We start from the raw sequence: 20,155 nt of genomic DNA on the forward strand, positions 1-20,155 counted from the left end.
ATAGACATACCTAATAATGATGTTGAATACTTCATTTAATTTTCGTTGGCTTATTGAATCGCAGTTTGAAAAAAGTTCACAACCATAGATCAGACCAGGAATTAGAAATGTCTTTGCTAAATGAATTCGAATTTCGATTAGTGTATGCAACGTATTCACTAATATTATTAACAGAACCGCTAAGCAATAACTGAACGTCATCAGCATACATAAGGATTCGGCTACGGACCAGCTGGGTAGGAAGATCAGATCGTTTGCGTAGAGCGAAAAAAGGAGCGGAACAATTATTGAGCCTTGTGGCTCTAGAATTGGCTCAGATATTAAATCACTTACGTACACTGGCTGTTGCCGATTACTATGATATGATTGAACTAATTTGATAGAAGTATCGCTGAAATTGAATCTTCTGAGCTTCATACATAAGTTATGATGATCACCCGAATCGAAAGCCTTTGAATGATGTAGTAGGACGAGAAAACTAACATTGCCATCATCAATTTCACTTCTAATTGATTCCGAAACTTTAACTAATGCACTAATGCAACTATAATGGGCAAGAAACCCGGATTGTCTATCGGACAACAAAGATTCATTATGAAGATATTAGGACATTTATTTAAGCAAAATACTCTCGAAAACTTTGGAGAGGTAACATAATATAGAATATAGAAATCGTACGGAAATCACTATTCGATTTAGGGATTTAGAGTATCTTTGATCTTCTCCAAATAGTTGGATATTCACGGGAGATTAGAATTGAATTAAAAGGATGAGTAAAATAATGTAGAAGGTAAGGAACTAATATCCTAATGAATATTAAGTCAATGTTATCAAGACCAATGGCATTTGACTTGACTGATCTAAGACTATGTAAAATTTCGTCGTGCGATACACATATAAAATCAAAACTGCAATCAACATTTGTGCTTTCCGGAAGCCTATTAGTGTCTTGGTAAAAAGTCAAGTCTTTATCTAAGGTTGGAATATAAACAAAAGTTTCATTCAATTCATTTATATTACCATGGTAATTAGAAATTGCCTCGGATTTTCCAATTCCGATATCGTTTATAACCCTTAACTTGCCTTTCATGTCTGACGCCGAATAATATTTGGACGAATAATATCGTAATTTTGCATTACTAATGAGTGCATTAACTTTATTTCCACCTGGAGTAGGCTAGGTCCCTGCAGTGTCATCGATATACAAAGCTTAGTACGTGACAAAAGAAAAGCGAAAATTTATAGACTTTGCCATTCTACTAGTTAAAGCAGTGTTGTTGAAGGTACTGAAACGGTTATTTGCAATTACAAATAAGTATATCTACTACTGTTCCCTAGTGTAATTGGTGGCAGTTAACGCTCATGTGATTTCAAAATGAATTAATTTCTTACACCTGATTGTTATTCCCCACATCAGTAGTTATTATAGTTTATATATATTAAATAATAATGGTAAAACAAAACATTATCGTATATATTGACTAACATTTATAACTAAAAGACCTCGTATTAGTTTATATCCGGAGCGAACTTTTTTTTTTTTTTTTTCCTGGAGCCTTATGTTGGATATATCATTATGGTTAAATAGTAGTTGTTGGAGACTAAAGAAACACCGTTTATGAGGTTTCGGTCGCATGCGAACCATTAAATTTATACTTTGTTTCGCAACTCCTCGCTTATGGATGCTTGCTCATTTACCACTACCACCCCCTTTCAAGTTTTACTATTGCAATGTCTAGATTTTCTAGTGTTTGATTTTTGATGGTCATGCAATAAACATGCAAACGCAATTTTTCGCTAAAATGCGAAAAGGCCAATTTGAGGTTTCTTTTTGTTGTTCATCAATTCGTGTTCAAAAGTATTTAGCGTAAACAAATGTTTATGTTTCTGTCGAAGTCTCGAAATAATGAAGACGAAACAAAAGAAAAACAAAAATGTTGCTCTTCATGTAAATACTTGAATAGAAAATGAATTTCTGTTGAAATGTTAATAAATTATTAAGTTTATTGCGGTTAGTTATGTTTGAAAATATATTTAAACGATTTTTAAGAAGAATAATAACTTGTAGGTCTTGGCTGATTGTAAACATCATTAAAAAGAGAAGACAAATAATCTGATTACATTTTGTTTCGTTTCGTTCTAGTGAAATACTTGTACCGTATAATAATATTACCTTCATGTTTTTACTATTATTAAAAATATTCCCTTGTGCTAAGTACCTCATTAGTCATCATTTTTTATTGAACATCAAATATTAATGCCATTCGGTTTCTTTTTCATCATTGAATATGTGTGGTGTATTCTTTCGATTCTACTCAAACCTCATATCGCTTTACGGCCTTAAATGGTTAAACAATTATTGTTGCTCAAAATTTTAAAATAGAATCAAAGGCAACATGTCTTTAATTCTTTTTGATGGAAAACTATTTTTCATGTATACAGTCAAAGACCATATACGTTTAAAAAAGAGTAGTATTACTGACTGATATTCGCACAGAAGAATTGTCTGAGCTTACAAATTCGAAATTTTGCATAAAGGTCACTCTTGGTAAGGAGATGCGAGATAAGGCTGGATTTTTCAAAATTCGAACTAGAACATACTAAAACTGAATCTTTAGTAGACGACATGGGAGTGAGAGCAGATACAATGGCGGCTTTTGATGAAAAACCCATTTTCCACAGGATTCGACGGTACTCACGGAGACACCGAAATCTTGGAATGATGATGTTGATTGAAGGTTTTTAATTACGGAATTAATGGTGAAGGAATTCTTGAGGAGCTTCAAACCATTTATGTCACCCGGACCTGATGGAATATTTCCGGCGTTACTACAGAAGGTGCCAGACTATTTGGCGCCCCATCTGGCCAATATTTTCACAGCGTGACTGGAACTTGCATATACTCCGAAAGTCTGGCAGGTGGCAAGGGGTGGTATTTATACCCAAGCTCGGCAAGGCAAGTTAAGCGGCATCAAAGGCCTATAAGCATGATAAAGAGTAGGACATCCAGCGAACTGATCAAATACAAACAGCATGCCTATGCCAAGGGAAGGTCGGTAAAGACTGTCATGCACGATGTTGTGCCAAAACGTACACACTGGCGGCATGCACTGACATCGAGAGGGCTTTTAACAATATGGGGACTGATCCATTCCTTAGACCACTACCGAGTCCTTTAAGACTGGATAAACCATATGCTAAAGAACAGGTGGATAACTTGTGTGTTCCATGACATAAATATAAGGGAGAAAGTGGTACAAGGCACGCCACAAGGGGGCCGTTTTATCGCCACTCCTATGGGTGACTACCATAAATGACCTATTACGGATGTTGACTGAAGAGGGATTTGAACCAGTCTGCTACGCAGACGATGTTACAATATTCTGAAGGATAAGGATCCGAACCAGTTATGAAGAAGGGCCGAAGGGGTTGCATATGGCATATGACTGGGTTAGACCCAGAGGTATCAATGTTAACCCAGCGAAGACTGAGATATGTCTGTCCACGAGGAAGATTAGACGATTTCGATATCTGACAAGGTCAAATACTTAGGTGGGATTTTGGACGGGAAACTGAATTGGAAGTGTCACATTCAGGAGCGTACTGAGAAGGCTCACAGGTGTTGGGCACTATGTAGACGGGCCGTAAGCGCGAAATGGTGCCTGAATCCGGGGATAGTCCACTGGCTCAACAGGAGCGTGATTAGACCAATACTTACTTACGCCTCAGTAGTTTTGTGGACTGCCATGGAGAAAAAGTTTAACATAAGGACTTTAGATCAGCTTCAGAGAACATGTTGTCTTGACATAGGTGGAGAGATGAGGACCACGCCCACTAGGGCACTGGAGACTATTCTAGATAGCCTCTCCCATTGACATACAGAAGAAGTGTGAGACAGCCACTACGGTTATGAGATTAAAGGCGATGGGAGAATGGATTGAGGATAGGGGCAGCTCATATCATCACGGTATAATCAAGGCGACGATAGGAAACCTGGAAGGAAGGGAAGAGGTTTCCGATCGGATACCTGAGACAACACTTGAAGTCGAGTGTGAAGCACTGCTGCCAGCGGCACAATCTTGGACTGACGGAACCGTAGTATTGTCATTTGGAAGATCGTACTACACTGATGAATAAAAACTAGAGGACCTAGTGGGTCTGGAGGTTTACATCGAGTACCTAGGGACTGAGATCTGTTTTAGACTGCCTGACCATAATAAGGTCCTGCAGACGGAGATCCGGCGATCACGGAATGCGAGTGTGAACATCTTTACGGACGGTAAAATGGTCATAAGAGCAATAACAACCGGAGGTAAGGTCACGAACAGTCTTGCAGTGTAAGGAGATTAACGCCTTCTCTGGGCTATAATGGAGTTAGGGAAATGAAAGGGCAAACGATTTGGCGGTGAAGGCCAGAGGAATGCCGTCAATAAATTTGGGTAACCTGAAGCCTTTCGAGTCTACTCAATCCGAGTTAAGGGCGTGGGAGACGAATGCGCATGCAACCCTGTAGAACAGCGAAACGGTCCGTAGGACGGGGAAAATGTTATGGGGGATCCAGATCGTGAGAAGATATGAATGAAGGTTATTACTGAAAGGAAGTAAGATGGAGGTCAGTATAGCTATTGTTTTAACATGGCATCATGGCATGGTACCTCACAAACATTGTTGCCGTTTTTGATAACAACATTGTTGCCGTTTTCGCTTGGTAGGTTGGTAGGCTGACTTCAATTTTTGATAGGTTTTTCCAACATATAAATACCAAGTTAATTACTGAAAAATCGATGGAGATAACTAAAAATTATTTCACATCTTGTCGTTTTTGTGTATTTGGAGAATACAATCATGGATGTCGAGGAGCCGCATACTGTTACAAGGGGATTAACTGCTTTAAATTTCAGCAAGAAGGGCGTAACTTCTGATGTTGACTGTAACTGGTACGAGTGTTAAAGGATCTCTTCAAAATTTGGTAAATTCAGGGTAAGAAATGCAGATTTGGGCGTTCAATGCCTTCAATCGGAAAACGGGTCATCTGCAGCTGCATACAAATATGGCCAGATCACGACGAATTGGTAGTAAACGAGTTTTTCTTGTCTTTCAAACTTTTATATTGGCAGATTGCCTTATCCAAACTCGGCACAGTTATACCTTGATATGAGGGCAAAAATACAGTTTTTCTCATGGGTACATCGGTGTAAAGGGTGCTATAACAAAATATAGGCCATTTTTGAACTTTAGGCTGTAGACTGATTTCAACAAACAGGCGGACAGACATGTCTAGATCGTATGCGACTGTAACGACAATCTAGTATGTATATTGACAATCTAGTATGTATACTTTATAGAATCGAAAATGTATAATTTGATGATGGTGAAAATGGCCAACTCTTCGGTGATAAAACGGGTATAAAATAACATTTTTGGCTTGTAGAACATTTGGTAGGTTTTAGTTGGGTTTGGTAGGAATTTTCTTAAATTTTGGTAGGAAATAATTTTCTTGAGTGGCAACACTGCCCAGAAATGGCGCCAGCATTAGGAAGGGATTGGGGCCCAGGCGTCCAACGTCACATGGACATGCTAACATCTGCACTACGGTGGACACCGAGCCAGGTAGTATGTATTAAATACGTCTTATATTTGTAGTGGGGTATCTGCTCCACCGCAAGCTAAGGTAATATATTAAACTTTAACTTTCTAAATCGAATATTGTTGCATATTTTTTTGTATATCTACCTACGTCTAATATATTTTGTGATATTGTGTTTCAACAGTACCATTCACTATGAAAGTTTTCACTTGTGTTTTACAAAAAGAAGAATATTTTAATGTATAACAATAAAACAGTTCTGTATATATGCGCTAACTGCTATAAAAAACTAACTTCTGACTTGTATTTAACAAAAAAAAATGCAAAATTATATTAATGTATAACAGTTTTCGTATGTTTGCGTTAACTGTTATAAATTAACAAATAATTGACTGAGTCTTCAATTTCTTAAATTTGCACCCATATAAGCATTTTTATTAATTATAAGTTTTCATAAATTCACACACTTTTGTTGTAGTATAACAGAATAACACTTTGAGTGGCCTTGAAAAGACTCTTAAATAACTCTATTTTATGAGTCATAGTAAACTTCAATATTTCTAACCTATTTTCATTATATCTGCTTAATTATTTATTTTGCTTAGGTCAATAAACTCAATAAACTATTAAGGTTTGATTTTGTCATATAAAAATTCGAGTTCCACTTAAAACAAAATCCCATTATTGGCGTTTTGCAATTGTCAGTTGTTTATTATTTTTCAAAGAAGACCAAAAAATAAAACTTACCATTGTTGCCCATGTTCGAGCCATTGTTATTGTTCACAGATTTGTTGGAAGTGCCGCCAGTACCAACTAAACCGCCGCCACCACCACCTCCCACATTGTCCACACAGTTCATGCCGCCGCCGTTATTGGCTGTGGCAGTAGTCGTTGAACTATTTGAGTTTGTGTTTATGTCCGCTTGTGAGGTTGTCATATTTGTCCTTGTTGTTGTTGTGGCTGTTCTGTTGTTATTTTAGGTGCCTCTTGGGAAGTCACTTTGTGACCGTCTGTGCCTTTATTTATGCCGCTTCGCTGTTCACGTTTTTGGCGAACTTGGAAGTTTCTTCTTTTTTGTTATTTTCTTGTTTTTCGCCTTTTTCCCTTTTGTGTGGTCTCACAGAATTTTGTGCTTAACTTGGCTTAAGGAGAGAAACAAGAAACAAGTTCTGCAATATGTATAGCCGGTCCAGAAGCGCAAAAGAAAAATGAAAATAAAATGTTAACATTAACGTTAACTAGGGGTTCCGAAATGCGGCTATGGCTAACGGCCGGCTGTAGGAATGTTTGAGCTCTGTGTAGTTTACTTATCGCGAGGCAGCTGTTACTTGGCTTAGATGTAATTTTGCATACTTTTGTGGTAGGTTGCTGTTGTTCGGCCACTTGGCCTGGGCTTCAAACTGCTGCTGAGTTTAATTCTTTTGTTGTGCTTCGTTATTTTTTGTTTTTGCTTTCTAAGCCATTACTTAGCCATTGGGGGAGAATTTGCATTCGAAGAAATTCGCTGCAAAGAAAAAATGAGAAAAATTATTTAGATAAATAATTTATTTTTGAAATTTTTTGTAAAAAATTTAATAAGAAAAATGCAAAATCAAGAAGGCATCTTACTTCTCCTGATCCTGTGCTATCACAATGAAGATAACGTCTACACTGATGACTGTACTTTGCCAATACCGCCTGGTAGTATTTTCGTCGTTGGCAAAGATTTTTAATACCATTTGGTATCAATTCAATGCCATACAAAGGAGGCTATTAGGAATTGACAGCGTCACATTTGTATTCTTGTCATCGCGCCAGGAGTGTTGTTGAGCTTTGTACATAAAATATTTGCTAACAAATAAACAAAATGTTCAAATACTCGAAAGCAGTGAAAATTGAAATTGTACAAATCTTAAGGACATTCTACATCACAAACATGACAGTCCATTGTGTGCAAAACGATGCTATGTTGGTGTGTTTATATGAAAACCACTTTTGGGAATCAATGGATATGAATACAAGGAATTGAGGTTGGTCACGGTGTAACATTACTTTTTGTAATTATTAACATCAATAATCGAAATAAAATTAGATTCAAATTATTTTTAATTGTTGTTTTTTTTTATTCATTAGCGGGTAGAATAACCAATAACGGTATGATACCAAAAAAACAATAACAGATTGGTATTAAAAACAATACCAGTTCGGTAATAAGGCTAATACCAAGTAGTATGTTTCATCCATGCCATCCGGTATTGTTTTTGTACCATACGGTGTTGCTTTACTATCAATACCGTATTGTACCGAAATGAGCACATTTGGTATCAACTTTTCTCTGGGTGTAAAAATTTCTGCTTTCAGGGGCTCAAGAAGTAAAGTCGGGAGATCGGTTTATATGGGAGCTACTTGGCTACTACTACTTGGCACAGTTGTTGAAAGTCGTAACAGAATACTACATGCAAAGTTTCAGTGAAATCGGACAAAAATTGCGGCTTCTTGGAATTCAAGAAATCAAATCGGGAGATCGGTGTATATGGGAACTGTATCTAACTCTGAACCGATATGGCCCATTTGCAATTCCCAACGATCTACATCAATGTTAAGTATATGTTTAGCATTTCAAGCAGCTAGCTTTACGCGTTCGACCGCTATCATGATTTCGACGGACGGACTGATATGGCTAGTTCGACCAAGAACGTCGAAGCGATCAGAATATATATATACTTTATGGGGTCTAAGACGAATATGTCGAAGTGTTATTAACGGAATGGCTAGATTAGTATACCCCCATCCTATGGTGGAAGGTATAAAAATTAATAAACAATTTTTTTGTCTTTTTTTTATGCGATCCCTTTCTCATTCATAATGTTAAAATCATTTCTATTCCATATTTTCCCAAGATAGTCATGATGAGATATCGAGCACGATTTACATAGTAAATTAAAATAAGCTTAAAAGTTCATGTTATGATACCAAGTCTAGAGAAAGTGTTAAAATACAGTTGCCTACATTCATAATTAGTGCTATGCATATTTTCATAATTACAAAGATGCTTTCAGAAAAAATTTTTAAAGTCTACTAATTAAAAAGGCATAAATTAACCTTTGAATGTAAATCAAAACAACTTGAGTTGCATATGCATTTAGATTTCAAACAGCAAAGTTATTGTTATTTATAATTATGATGAACCTATCATTTTGAAAGGTGCACTGAAAAATTTTGTATGTGAAATTAAATTAAGGAATTTGAACATTATCACTAATACGCATGATTGAAAATATTGAGTAAATTATTATGGATGTGAATATTGAAAAGCATTTTCGGTGGGACCACATTTTGTCCAGGGCGTGTCAAGAGCAACACTCAGAGAAATTTGTCAGAAAAATAGTCAAAATATTTTCTGTAACAACAAAAAGTTTGTCGAAAATGGGGCAGCAATAATTGTTGGATGTTCAAACTTTTTTAATTTGTTTCCTTGTAAAGTTAAACTTTTTAATTTAAAATCAGTAGACAGTATTTGCTGAAGTCCTACAAATTGGATACATATGTTATTGATCGTGACATTCTGCACGCCAACTTCGAAAGAGTCAAACAAGCCACTTGAATGCAGGTACTTTAACGCAAAATAATAAAACGTTTGCATTATCTTTGAGACCAACAAATCTGTTTTATTGGGGAAGTAATACTTTTATGGTGGCTGTATAGTATGTCCCTCCAAGGTTGAATGTTAGTTGTGAATTTTTCACTTTTCGTTTATGGAAAAACCTTTAGGAACTTTGTCTGTGCTAAAGGAAGGCTCTTTTATACATAAATTCTTTTAAGCCAAAAATGTTTTCTTTACAGCAAAAGATGGACGAAATATGAATTCGTTTACTTTATTATGTCCGGGAGGGATGCGATGTACCCATTTTTTGCAAAGGAAGCTCTTGATGTCTACAATCTAAACGAACAAGCAGAATATTCAAAAACAACAGTATTTGAGATAATTGGCATTTAGAGTTAAATTTAGAATTAACAGAATAACCCACCTAATTATATCCACCACCATAGGATGGGGGTATACAAGTCTAGTCATTCCGTTTGTAACACCTTGAAATATTGATCTGCGACCCCATAAGGTATATATATTCTGGATCCTCTCGACATTCTGATTCCATCTAGCCATGTACGTACTTTCGTCTGTCGAAATCACGATAGCGGTCGAACGCGTCAAGCTACTTGCTTGAAATTTTGCATAGATACTTAATATTGATGTAGGTCGATGGGGATTGTAAATGGGCCATATCGGTTGAGCTTTGGATATAACTCCCATAAGAACCAATCTCCCGATTTGACTTCTTGAGCCCCTTCAATTTTTGTCCTAATTGGCTGAAATTTTACATGTAGTGTTCTGTTATGACTTCCAACTGCTGTGCCTAGTACCGTCCAAATCGGTCAAGAATCTGATATAGCTACCATATAAACTGATCACCCGATTTGACTTCTTGACCCCCTGGAAGCCGCAATTTTTGCCAAGTTTGGCTGAAATTTTGCAACTAGTGTTCTGCTATGACTTCCATCAGCTGTACCAAGCATAGTTTAAATCGGTATATATCCTGATATATCTTCCATATAAACCAATCTCTTGATTTGACTTCTTAAGCCCCTGGAATCCGCAATTTTCCGATTTGGCTGAAATTCTGCACATAGTGTTCCGTTATGAGTCTCAAAAGCTGTGCCAAGTACGGTCCAAATCGGTCTATAACCTTATATAGCTCCCATATAAACCGATCTCCCTATTTAATTTCTTGACCCCTTTGGTCGATTTGGCTGAGATGACTTTCAACAACTGTGTCCAGTACGGTCCAAATGGATCTGTACCTGATATAGCTCTCATATCAGCAAACCGATTTCCTGATTTGACTTCTTGAGTCCTTACAAGCCCCAATTTTTGTCCGATTTGGCTGAAATTTTGCATGCGGTGTTTTGTTACGACTTCCAACAACTGTGCCAAATACGGTCCAAATCAGTCTGTAACCTGATATAGCTCCCATGTAAACTGGTCATCTTTGTTCGGTTCCTAGAACTTTAATTTTTTCTGGTTTGACAGAAGTTTTTTATGTAGAATAAAATTATGCCCTTCAACTAAATTTATTTTGCATAAATTTAAATGAAGGGCATAGTGGTGGGTTCCCAAGATTCGCCCCGACCGAAATTAGCACGCTTATAGATCTTTTCTGTTCGATGATCAGCATAGCTCTGATAAGCTCGTAACAGAGCGCTACAAAGTTAACTTTATCTTCAAGTTAACTTTATCTTCTCGGACATGAAAACAACTCAAGTAGTGAACCGTTAGGAGCTACACATCCTATACCACCATCAAGGATTTGTTCTACATTTTCTTTCCATATCCTATGCACACTATCTGCATCTTTTATCAGATTACTTTCTTTGTCTCTGGAAGACGAACTATTAGTTTGATGTTGAATTCTTCGATATAATATTCGAATTTCATTCCGACATCTGTATGTTTCGACTTGCTTTCACTTTCTTATTGCCTTCGATCTCAAAGAGCTCAGTTGGTAACCCATCAGCTCCTACTGTCTTGTTGTTATTCAGAAATCCAACCACACTTAATATATCTGCTACTAGATTTCCTTCTTCTTCATCATGCAATTGTACCAAAGCCATCGGTTGGATGTTTAATTTCATGGTACCATTTTTGGGCTTCATTCTGAACACCTCGATTTGCTGGCAAAGTGTGGTCTTCGATCTTTAAAACTTCATCTGGCAACCCATCGACCCCTGCCACCGTGTTGCTCTTCAATTGGTTCACTACTACGTATATATCATTAAAGCGACATACTGTCTTCAGCGATTGGTTGTTGGATACCTTCCTCGCAGCAAACAACGAATACTAGCAGTAAGAACAAGTAAAAGCGTGCTAAGTTCGGCCGGGCCGAATCTTATATACCCTCCACCATGGATCGCATTTGTCGACTTCTTTTCCCGGCATCTCTTCTTAGGCAAAAAAGGATATAAGAAAAGAGTTGCTCTGCTATTAAAACGATATCAAGATATGGTCCGGTTCGGACCACAATTAAATTATATGTTGGAGACCTGTGTAAAATTTCAGCCAATTCGTATAAGAATTGCGCCCATTGGGGCTCACGAAATAAAATAGAGAGAACGATTTATATGGGATCTGTATCGGGCTATAGACCGATTCAGACCATAATAAACACGTACAAAATTTCAGGCATATCGGATAATAATTGCGACTTCTAGGGGTCAAGAAGTCAAGATCCCAGATCGGTTTATATGGCAGCTATATCAGGTTATGAACCGATTTGAACCTTATTTGACACAGTTGTTGAAAGTAAAAATAAAATACGTCATGCAAAATTTCAGCCAAATCGGATAGGAATTGCGCCCTCTAGAAGTTCAAGAAGTCAAATCCTCAGATCTGTTTATATGACAGCTATATCAGGTTATGGACCGATACCATACTTGGCACAGTTGTTGGATATCATAACCAAATACTTCGTGCAAAAATTCATTCAAATCGGATAAGAATTGTGCCCTCTAGAGGCTCAAGAAGTCAAGACCCAAGATCGGTTTATATGGCAGCTATATCAGGTTATGGACCGATTTAAACCATACTTGGCACAGTTGTTGGGTATCATAACAAAACACGCTGTGCGAAATTCCTTTCCAATCGGATAAGAATTGCGCCCTCTAGAGGCTCAAGAAGTCAAGAGCCAAGATCGGTTTATATGGCAGCTATATCAAAACATGGACCGATTTGGCCCATTTACAATACCAACCGACCTACACTAATAAGAAGTATTTGTGCAAAATTTCAAGCGGCTAGCTTTACTCCTTCGGAAGTTAGCGTGCTTTCGACAGACAGACGGACGGACGGACGGACATGGCTAGATCGACATAAAATGTCACGACGATCAAGAATATATATACTTTATGGGGTCTCAGACGAATATTTCGAGTAGTTACAAACAGAATGACGAAATTAGTATACTCCCCATCTTATGGTGGAGGGTATAAAAATAACCATATCGTCGAGACAAAGATTGCTTTCTAAAAGCAATTAGTTCAGACGAAAGTCAATATGCCGTTGCCATTTGTTGCATTTGAAGTAGAGCTGGCAAACTATCGGTAATCGCAACGTTCGATATTTTCGATTGTTTTAATAATAGTATCGATACTATGGTTGATTTTCCATCACATATAACTCTAACTAGAAGGAGCAGTAAAAATCAGGAGATCGATCTCCTATCGTTCTCATATATTGTAGAAGCATTTCCAATGCTTCCAAGTCTATGTTGGCTCCTTGGATCAAACGGACGTACGATCAAATACGATTTTTTCTTTCACACCACAAGCAATAATTTTTTAATCTTTTGTCGTACGAATCGAATAGAGGAGCGAACATCGATTATCTTTTTGCAGCAAAAAGACGCACCCGTTTAAGAGTAACAAGAAATTACAATCAAGACATCGAAAATATTAAAAAGTTACATATGGTGATCTGGATGGTTCAACGGTAGGAACTAGAAGGCATCTTCCTTCTCCTGTTCCTGTGATATCACAATGGACGAAAAAGTCTTAAGTGTGGAAAAAAAAACGATTTTCTCTGCGCTTGTCAGAGTGAAGATGGCGTATCTAAAGTGTGATTTTTTAAGAGCTAAAGGAAAGTTTTTCAAAGAAAAAATACTCGTATAATTCAGAAAAGATCATGAAATCTTTATTTGAACCGAAAATACGTTCCATACAATTTAATGTTTGAAGATTATTTTATCCAAATGTTGACCGTGATTGCGCCTCAAATGGTCCATCGGCTTAGTCCAATTTTGGCATACTCTTTCCAACATTACGGCCGGTATCTCACGAATAAACGCTTCAATGTAGTCTTCCAATGCGCCAATTGAAGCGGGCTTGTCTGTATAGACGTGAGCTATAACATAGCTCCACAAAAAATAGCCTAAAGGCGTTAAATCGCACGATCTAGACGGCCAATTGCAGGTATCGAACCTGAAATAAAATGTTCACTGAACTCGCCTCTCAATAAGTCCATTGTTACGCGTGCTGCGTGGCATGTGGCACCGTCTTGTTGAAACCACGTGTCATGCAAGTCAAGCTCTTGCATTTTGGGCAAAAAAAGTTGGATATCATCTCACGGTATCGCTTACCATTCTCAGTTACGTTACGATTCGCATCATCTTTGAAGAAGTACGGTCCAATGATGCCATCAGGCATCAGCTATCAATTGGTAGCTCATGCAATGTTTCTGGTGATCTTCACTCCAAAATCGACAATTCCGCTTATTTACGTACCCATTGGGCCAAAAATGAGCTTGGTCAATAGAATGAAATAAGCGCGCGATGATCTTTCCTAATTTTGATAACAAAAAAAAATTATAATTTGCAAGCGTTGTTCGTTTGTAAGACCCTTCATGGTTAAATTGTAGTCCAAACGGAAAATGATTGACAGGGAAACAAAAAACGAAACGTGAGAGAGCAGTTTAAACCAGTGTTTCCAAAAAGATAAAAGGTAAAAAATTACCCTTTATAATCCGGCTGAAGAACAACTGGGCAGAAAAAGCCGATGGGTTTCCAGGAAAACTGTTAGGACAAAATATGACTCGCTAATAGGACGTATGCGGCAGCGCATCTACGCCATTTGGCTAGCATACGTGATATAGTATGCTAGCCAAATTGCGTTCAAGAAAAGAAAACAAGACATCAAAACGTTCTGGGTATGATTATGCTAGAAAAGGTCAAGCTTTCTAGTGGAAATGGGGGACAGCATTATGACGTTGTAAATATAACGATGTTGAATTGTAAAGGTTGAAGTTTCCAAATGATGGATCAAAGATATTCTCCCTTCTTATTCCCGGATTGAAATCTTGGACTATTGCGGTCATATCTTCTTTTGGCCCTGGTAGAATATATCCTTGGTTTGTTAGTCATTTTCTGGTATAGGGGCATGAGTACACATACTAGATCCCTAATCAAAGACGCCTGAAGGAGTCCTTAACATTTTTGGTGAAATTTTCTATCTTTTCGTATTTTTTTATTGTAAACAGGCATAAAGCTTCGCTATAAGTGTGAACTTTGGAATAGTAGATCCATGTGGTGTACCCTTTCTGCTCTATCCCATATTTTAAGTAATTTATTGGTGTACAACACTTACGTTTGACTTGTTGCTATGAATAGTACATTTGAAAGAAAAATTCAAATTATTACAATTATTGAAAATTGCTGCTTATTTGAGTTGCTTAGCTGTAATTTCTTATTTGGCCTCTACATTTGAATGCATGCTTCGAAGAACTTGGTGAATGACATCTTAGACGAGGGCACTTAAGGTTTAGTATGACCGAACATAACGTCCATTTGTTGATTTGTAGTCTTGTGAGAATTTAAATTTATTTTTCTTTTTATCAAACCTAATTAAAAAAACGACAGCCAGACCGTTTTCAGTTACACAAATTCCCATCGCACTTCACAAATTTGAAAGCAAGTTAATTAAACAAATTTATTGCTGACAAGTGACAAAGCCTCAGTCAGTGGGCTTTTTAATGAGCATCATTAAGGTCGTAGTGTATTTTTTGAATTTTTTCATGTAAAGTTTTTTCTACATCAGCACAAATTAAGCCCAAAAGCCCTTGTCCTACTTACGGCAACTTTATAAAGAATCCAAACAAAAGTCTTGCAAAAGTATATACCATTAATTTTGGGTTCATTTTGCATAATAATAAACTTCAATTGCAGACCGACAGATAAACAAATGCAAAAGTAAACAAAAGCCAGTAAGTCTAATCTGCAGGTTTTTTTTTTCTTCTTCTTAAACCAATACAAATAATCTTAAGAAATGTTAAGTGTCTACTTTTACAAACAAATAATAATAAACACTTTGCAAAGCAAAGTCCAAATTAAAAAAAATCATTGCTTGTTGTTTCAGTTTAATGACAGGAAAAAAATCAAATGTAGACTTTATGTTCAATATCACGTTTTTTTTAATTAAAACATTTGCGTAATTCTATGCCAGAGAATGTTGCCTTAAATGCTGTATTCCGTATAGTCATATCTTGTTTAACTTTTTGCCCAAAGATAAGATTGCAATCGTAATGTTAAGAAACGCAAAATAAAAACACAATGGAATGACAATGGAATGTTAGAAACTTGTTCTAATTTAGTATACGTCACCACATTCTTGAGGTGTTTTGTTTTTGGAGTTTTAAAATTTGATGGCACCTTGGATAGGCAGTTTATTTGCGAATAATCTTTATAATTAATTCGAAACGATACAATAGAATATGGTTCAAGTGCTTTTAAGTGGACATTAAACACACTTAGGTGTTAACACTTTCTCATACAACACTGCGTAATAAAGCGATTGCGTAAGACACCGAGAACGTCTTATAGATATTTTGTAAAACGGCTTTTACGGATATCATGCACATGTACACAGGAAAAAATAAAAATCAATTTCAATCACGAAATTGATTGATCCAATTAATTTTTAAATTAAAACTTCTCCAATCAAGACAATGATAATATCAATCACCGTTTTTGAAAGAGTGATTAAAAAAATTTGCAATTAAAAAATATTAAATTAAAAAATGATTAAAATTTTTGAAATTTTCGATAAATTTTTTGTTGGATCCAATTAAAAAATAATTAAAAATTTTTCGAAATTTCCAATTAATTTTTTAGTTGATTCAGTCAAAACAATGATTAAAATTTTGCAACTTTTTTTGAAATCCGATTCGTAGAACCACATGCTATTGGATTGCTATAAATTTACCGAAATGTTATTTGAAACTTCTTCAATCACGACAATGATAATGTCAATCACTGTTTTTGAAAGAGGGATTCAAAAAAATTGCAATTAAAAAATATGCATATTCAAATAAAAAATGATTGAAATTTTTGAAATTTTCAATTATTTTTTGTTTGATCCAATTAAAAAATAATAAAAAAATTTTAGAAATGTTCAATTAATTTTTTAGTTGATCCAGTCAAAACAATGATTAAATTTCGTGCAACTTTTTTTGAAAACCGGTTCGTAGAACCATCTGCTATTGGATTGCTATAAAGTTACCGAAATGTTAATTGAAACTTCTTCAATCACGACAGTGATAATAGCAATCACCGTTTTTGAAAGAGGGATTCAAAAAAATTGCAATTAAAAAATATGCATATTCAATTAAAAAAATTATTGAAATTTTTGAAATTTTCGATTAAATTTTTGTTGGATCCAATTAGAAAATAATTAAAAATTTTTCGAAATTTTCAATTAATTTTTTAGTTGATCCAGTCAAAACAATGATTAAAGTTTTTGCTATAAAGTTACCGAAATGCGGGACGTATGGGTGTTTGAAATTGCCTTCCAGTTATATTGTAGGGGACGATATGTAATATGGTGCTTCAGTAAAATCAATCAAAGGCTACAGTGCATTTCACATTCAATTAAAACAAGTAAAAGCGTGCCGTGCCTATCATAGATCGCATTTATCGAGTTCTTTTCTCGATATCTCTTTTCTTGGCAAACAAAGGATAAAAGAAAAGAATTGCTAAAATATTAGAGCTATATCACGTCTTGGTCCTATTCGGACCATAATTGAATTTAATGTTGGAGACCATAGTAGAAGTTATTGTGTAAAATTTCAGCCAATTCGGGTAAGAATTGTGCCCTTTAGGGGCTGAAGAAGTAAAATTGAGAGACCGGTTTATATTGGAGCTGTATACGGCTACAGAGCGATTCGGACCATTTTTGACACGTCTGTTGGAGGTCATGGGAGAAGCTGTTGTGCAAAAATTTCAACCAAATCGGATAATAATTACGCCCTCTGTAGGATCAAGAAGTCAAGATCCCAGATCGATTTATATGGCAGCTTTATCAGTTTATAGATCGATTTGAACCATACTTAGCACAGTTGTTAGAAGTCATAACAAAACACGTCATGCAAAAATCGGTTAAGAAATCCGCCCTCTAGTGGCTCAAGAAGTCAAGATCCAAGATCGGTTTATATGGCGACTTCATCAACCAACCAACCTACACTAATAAGATGTATTCGTGTAAAATTTCAAGCGGCTAGCTTTATTCCTTCGAAAGTTAGCGTGCTTTCAACAGACAGACGGACGGGCATGGCTAGATCGACATAAAATGTCATGACGATCAAAAATACATATTCTCTATAAGGTCTTAGACGAATATTTCGAAGAGTTACAAATAGAATGACGAAATTAGTATACCCCCATCCTATGATGGAGTTATGAGATACCTGCCACTGCACGGCATGATGTTTCAGTACGATTTCTGCCTATACTAGTCTTCTCAATCTTGAAAAAGACAGCTTTGCTCTTAGCCAAACTTTTCATGGAGACTTGGTCAATGCCAACCACAAAAAGAGTTCCTTCCTCTTTACTGCCCCATCCCTTGATGTAGACCGCAGCCTTTGTGAGCTGGGGGATATCCATCTTTCTCACCAGGTCGAGCTTTGCGCCCTCCCAGGCAGCGTGAATACCTCTGACGAGCTGTTTGACGGTGTCAATACATTCCGCCGACGCAAAACGCAGCGTAAAGATGTCCTCTCTAAACTCGCAGCTCATCATTTGTATGGGTGGACCCTCTACAGAGTTCCACACATGTTCAAAAATCCGATCGACCATCTTCCCTTTCCGTGATCGCTGTGGGCTCCTATTGGAAGTCACAGTCCTCCATAAAGACTCAGCGGCCGTACGCGCTTCCTTCGTTCCTGTTCCGACTTTGTCTGCCTCCGCAGGACACCTATCTGGAGTCTCCATTGCGGGATGGCTGACTTGGTTTTACCAGAGTACTTGAGGCCACCGTAGCGCAGAGGTTAGTATGTCCGCCTATGACGCTGAACGCCTGGGTTCGAATCCTGGCGAGACCATCAGAAAAAGTCTTCAGTGGTGGTTTTCTCCTCCTAATGCTGGCAACATTTGTGAGGTACTATGCCATGTAAAACTTCTCTCCAAAGTGATGTCTCACTGCGGCACGCCGTTCGGACTCGGCTATAAAAGGGAGGCCCCTTATCATTGAGCTTAAACTTGAATCGGACTACAAGCATTGATATGTGAGAAGTTTGCCCCTGTTCCTTAGTTGAATGTTCATGGGCAAAATTTGCAATTTACCTGAAAGCGGGGAGTTATTTTTCTTCTTCAGTATTTTAGCAGTGTTATGCTTCGATGAGTTACAAACGGAAGGACGATGTTAGTATTACTTTGAAGGGGACAAGATAGTTATTGATAAATACTTTTTGAAAAATTTTCAAATAACGTTTATTTTTTGATCGGACCTCGCAAGTAATTGTATGGGTCGCTTACATTCAGAAAACTAATTTGCGCATAAAGAAGAAGCACTCATGTGTATAAGTTTTAATATTTAAAAATTTCTTCTAACAATCCACTCATAAATAAAGCAGCAGACATTTTAAGCAAACAACAGACTATACAGCAGTCAGTCCGCTATTCAAAAATTGTAAAATTCTGTTGTTTTTTTTTTTGCGATTTCTGGCTTGGACACCTCAACAGTTCGACCCTGTTTAAACTCAGCCTCCCAATATTTTATAGTTGTAAACAAAGGCTCATACTCCTCCAAAGAATAATCCAGCTTGGTTTTTATATCGGTTGGACGGAGATTTTTCAATATTTAAAAATTTCTTCTAATCCACTCATGAATGAGGCAGCAGTCATTTTAAGCAAACAACAGACCAAGCAGCAGTCAGTCAGCTATTCAAATATTGTAAAAATGCTGTTATGGTTTTTTTTTTGCGATTTCTGGCTTGGACACCTCAACAGTTCTACCCTGTTTAAACTCAGTCCCCCAGTATTTACAGTTGTAAACAAAGGCTCAGACTTCTCCAATGTATAATCCAGCTTGGTTTTTATATCGGTTGGACTGAGACCTTTCAATATTTCAAAATTTCTTCTAACAATCCACTCATATATGAAGCAGCAGACATTTTAAGCAAACAACAGACTATGCAGCAGTTAGTCCGCTATTCAAAAATTGTAAAATTCTGTTATGTTTTTTTTTTGCGATTTCTGGCTTAAACACCTCAACAGTTCTACCCTGTTTAAACTCAGCCCCCCAGTATTTACAGTTGTAAACAAAGGCTCAGACTTCTCCAATGTATAATCCAGCTTGGTTTTTATATCGGTTGGACTGAGACCTTTCAATATTTCAAAATTTCTTCTAACAATCCACTCATATATGAAGCAGCGGACATTTTAAGCAAACAACAAACTATGCAGCAGTCAGTCCGCTACTCAAAAATTGCAAAATTCTGTTATGTTCTTTTTTTTTACGAATTCTGGCTTGGAGACCTCAACAGTTCGACCTTGTTTAAACTCAGCCCCCCAATATTTTACAGTTGTTAACAAATGCCCCCAAGGTATAATCCAGCTCGGTCTTTATATTGGTTGGACCGACATTTTTTAAATTATATACATAGCGGTTACCATATTTTTTCATGTTTACAAATTCGCTGAGATCATTTACTTTTGAGTGGTAGTAGTTAAGTTTATAATAGATGTCAGTAACATTTTAAAAATGGCAATG

General features: G+C 36.7%; 1 protein-coding gene across 2 annotated transcripts in view; it reads right to left on the bottom strand.

Annotated features, from left to right (window-relative positions):
- Positions 1-20,155, bottom strand: part of LOC106083380 (myb-like protein AA) — a 97,001-nt gene that overhangs the window by 44,217 nt on the left and 32,629 nt on the right. For both annotated transcript variants that reach the window (XM_013246325.2, XM_013246327.2), the window contains one exon: positions 6,335-7,091. In XM_013246325.2, coding sequence (XP_013101779.2) covers positions 6,335-6,524 — 190 coding nt within the window. In that variant the 5' untranslated portion in view covers positions 6,525-7,091. The remainder of the gene's footprint in view (positions 1-6,334; positions 7,092-20,155) is intronic.

Source organism: Stomoxys calcitrans, chromosome 2 (assembly GCF_963082655.1).
Source record: "Stomoxys calcitrans chromosome 2, idStoCalc2.1, whole genome shotgun sequence".
Taxonomy (NCBI): Eukaryota; Metazoa; Arthropoda; class Insecta; order Diptera; family Muscidae; genus Stomoxys; species Stomoxys calcitrans.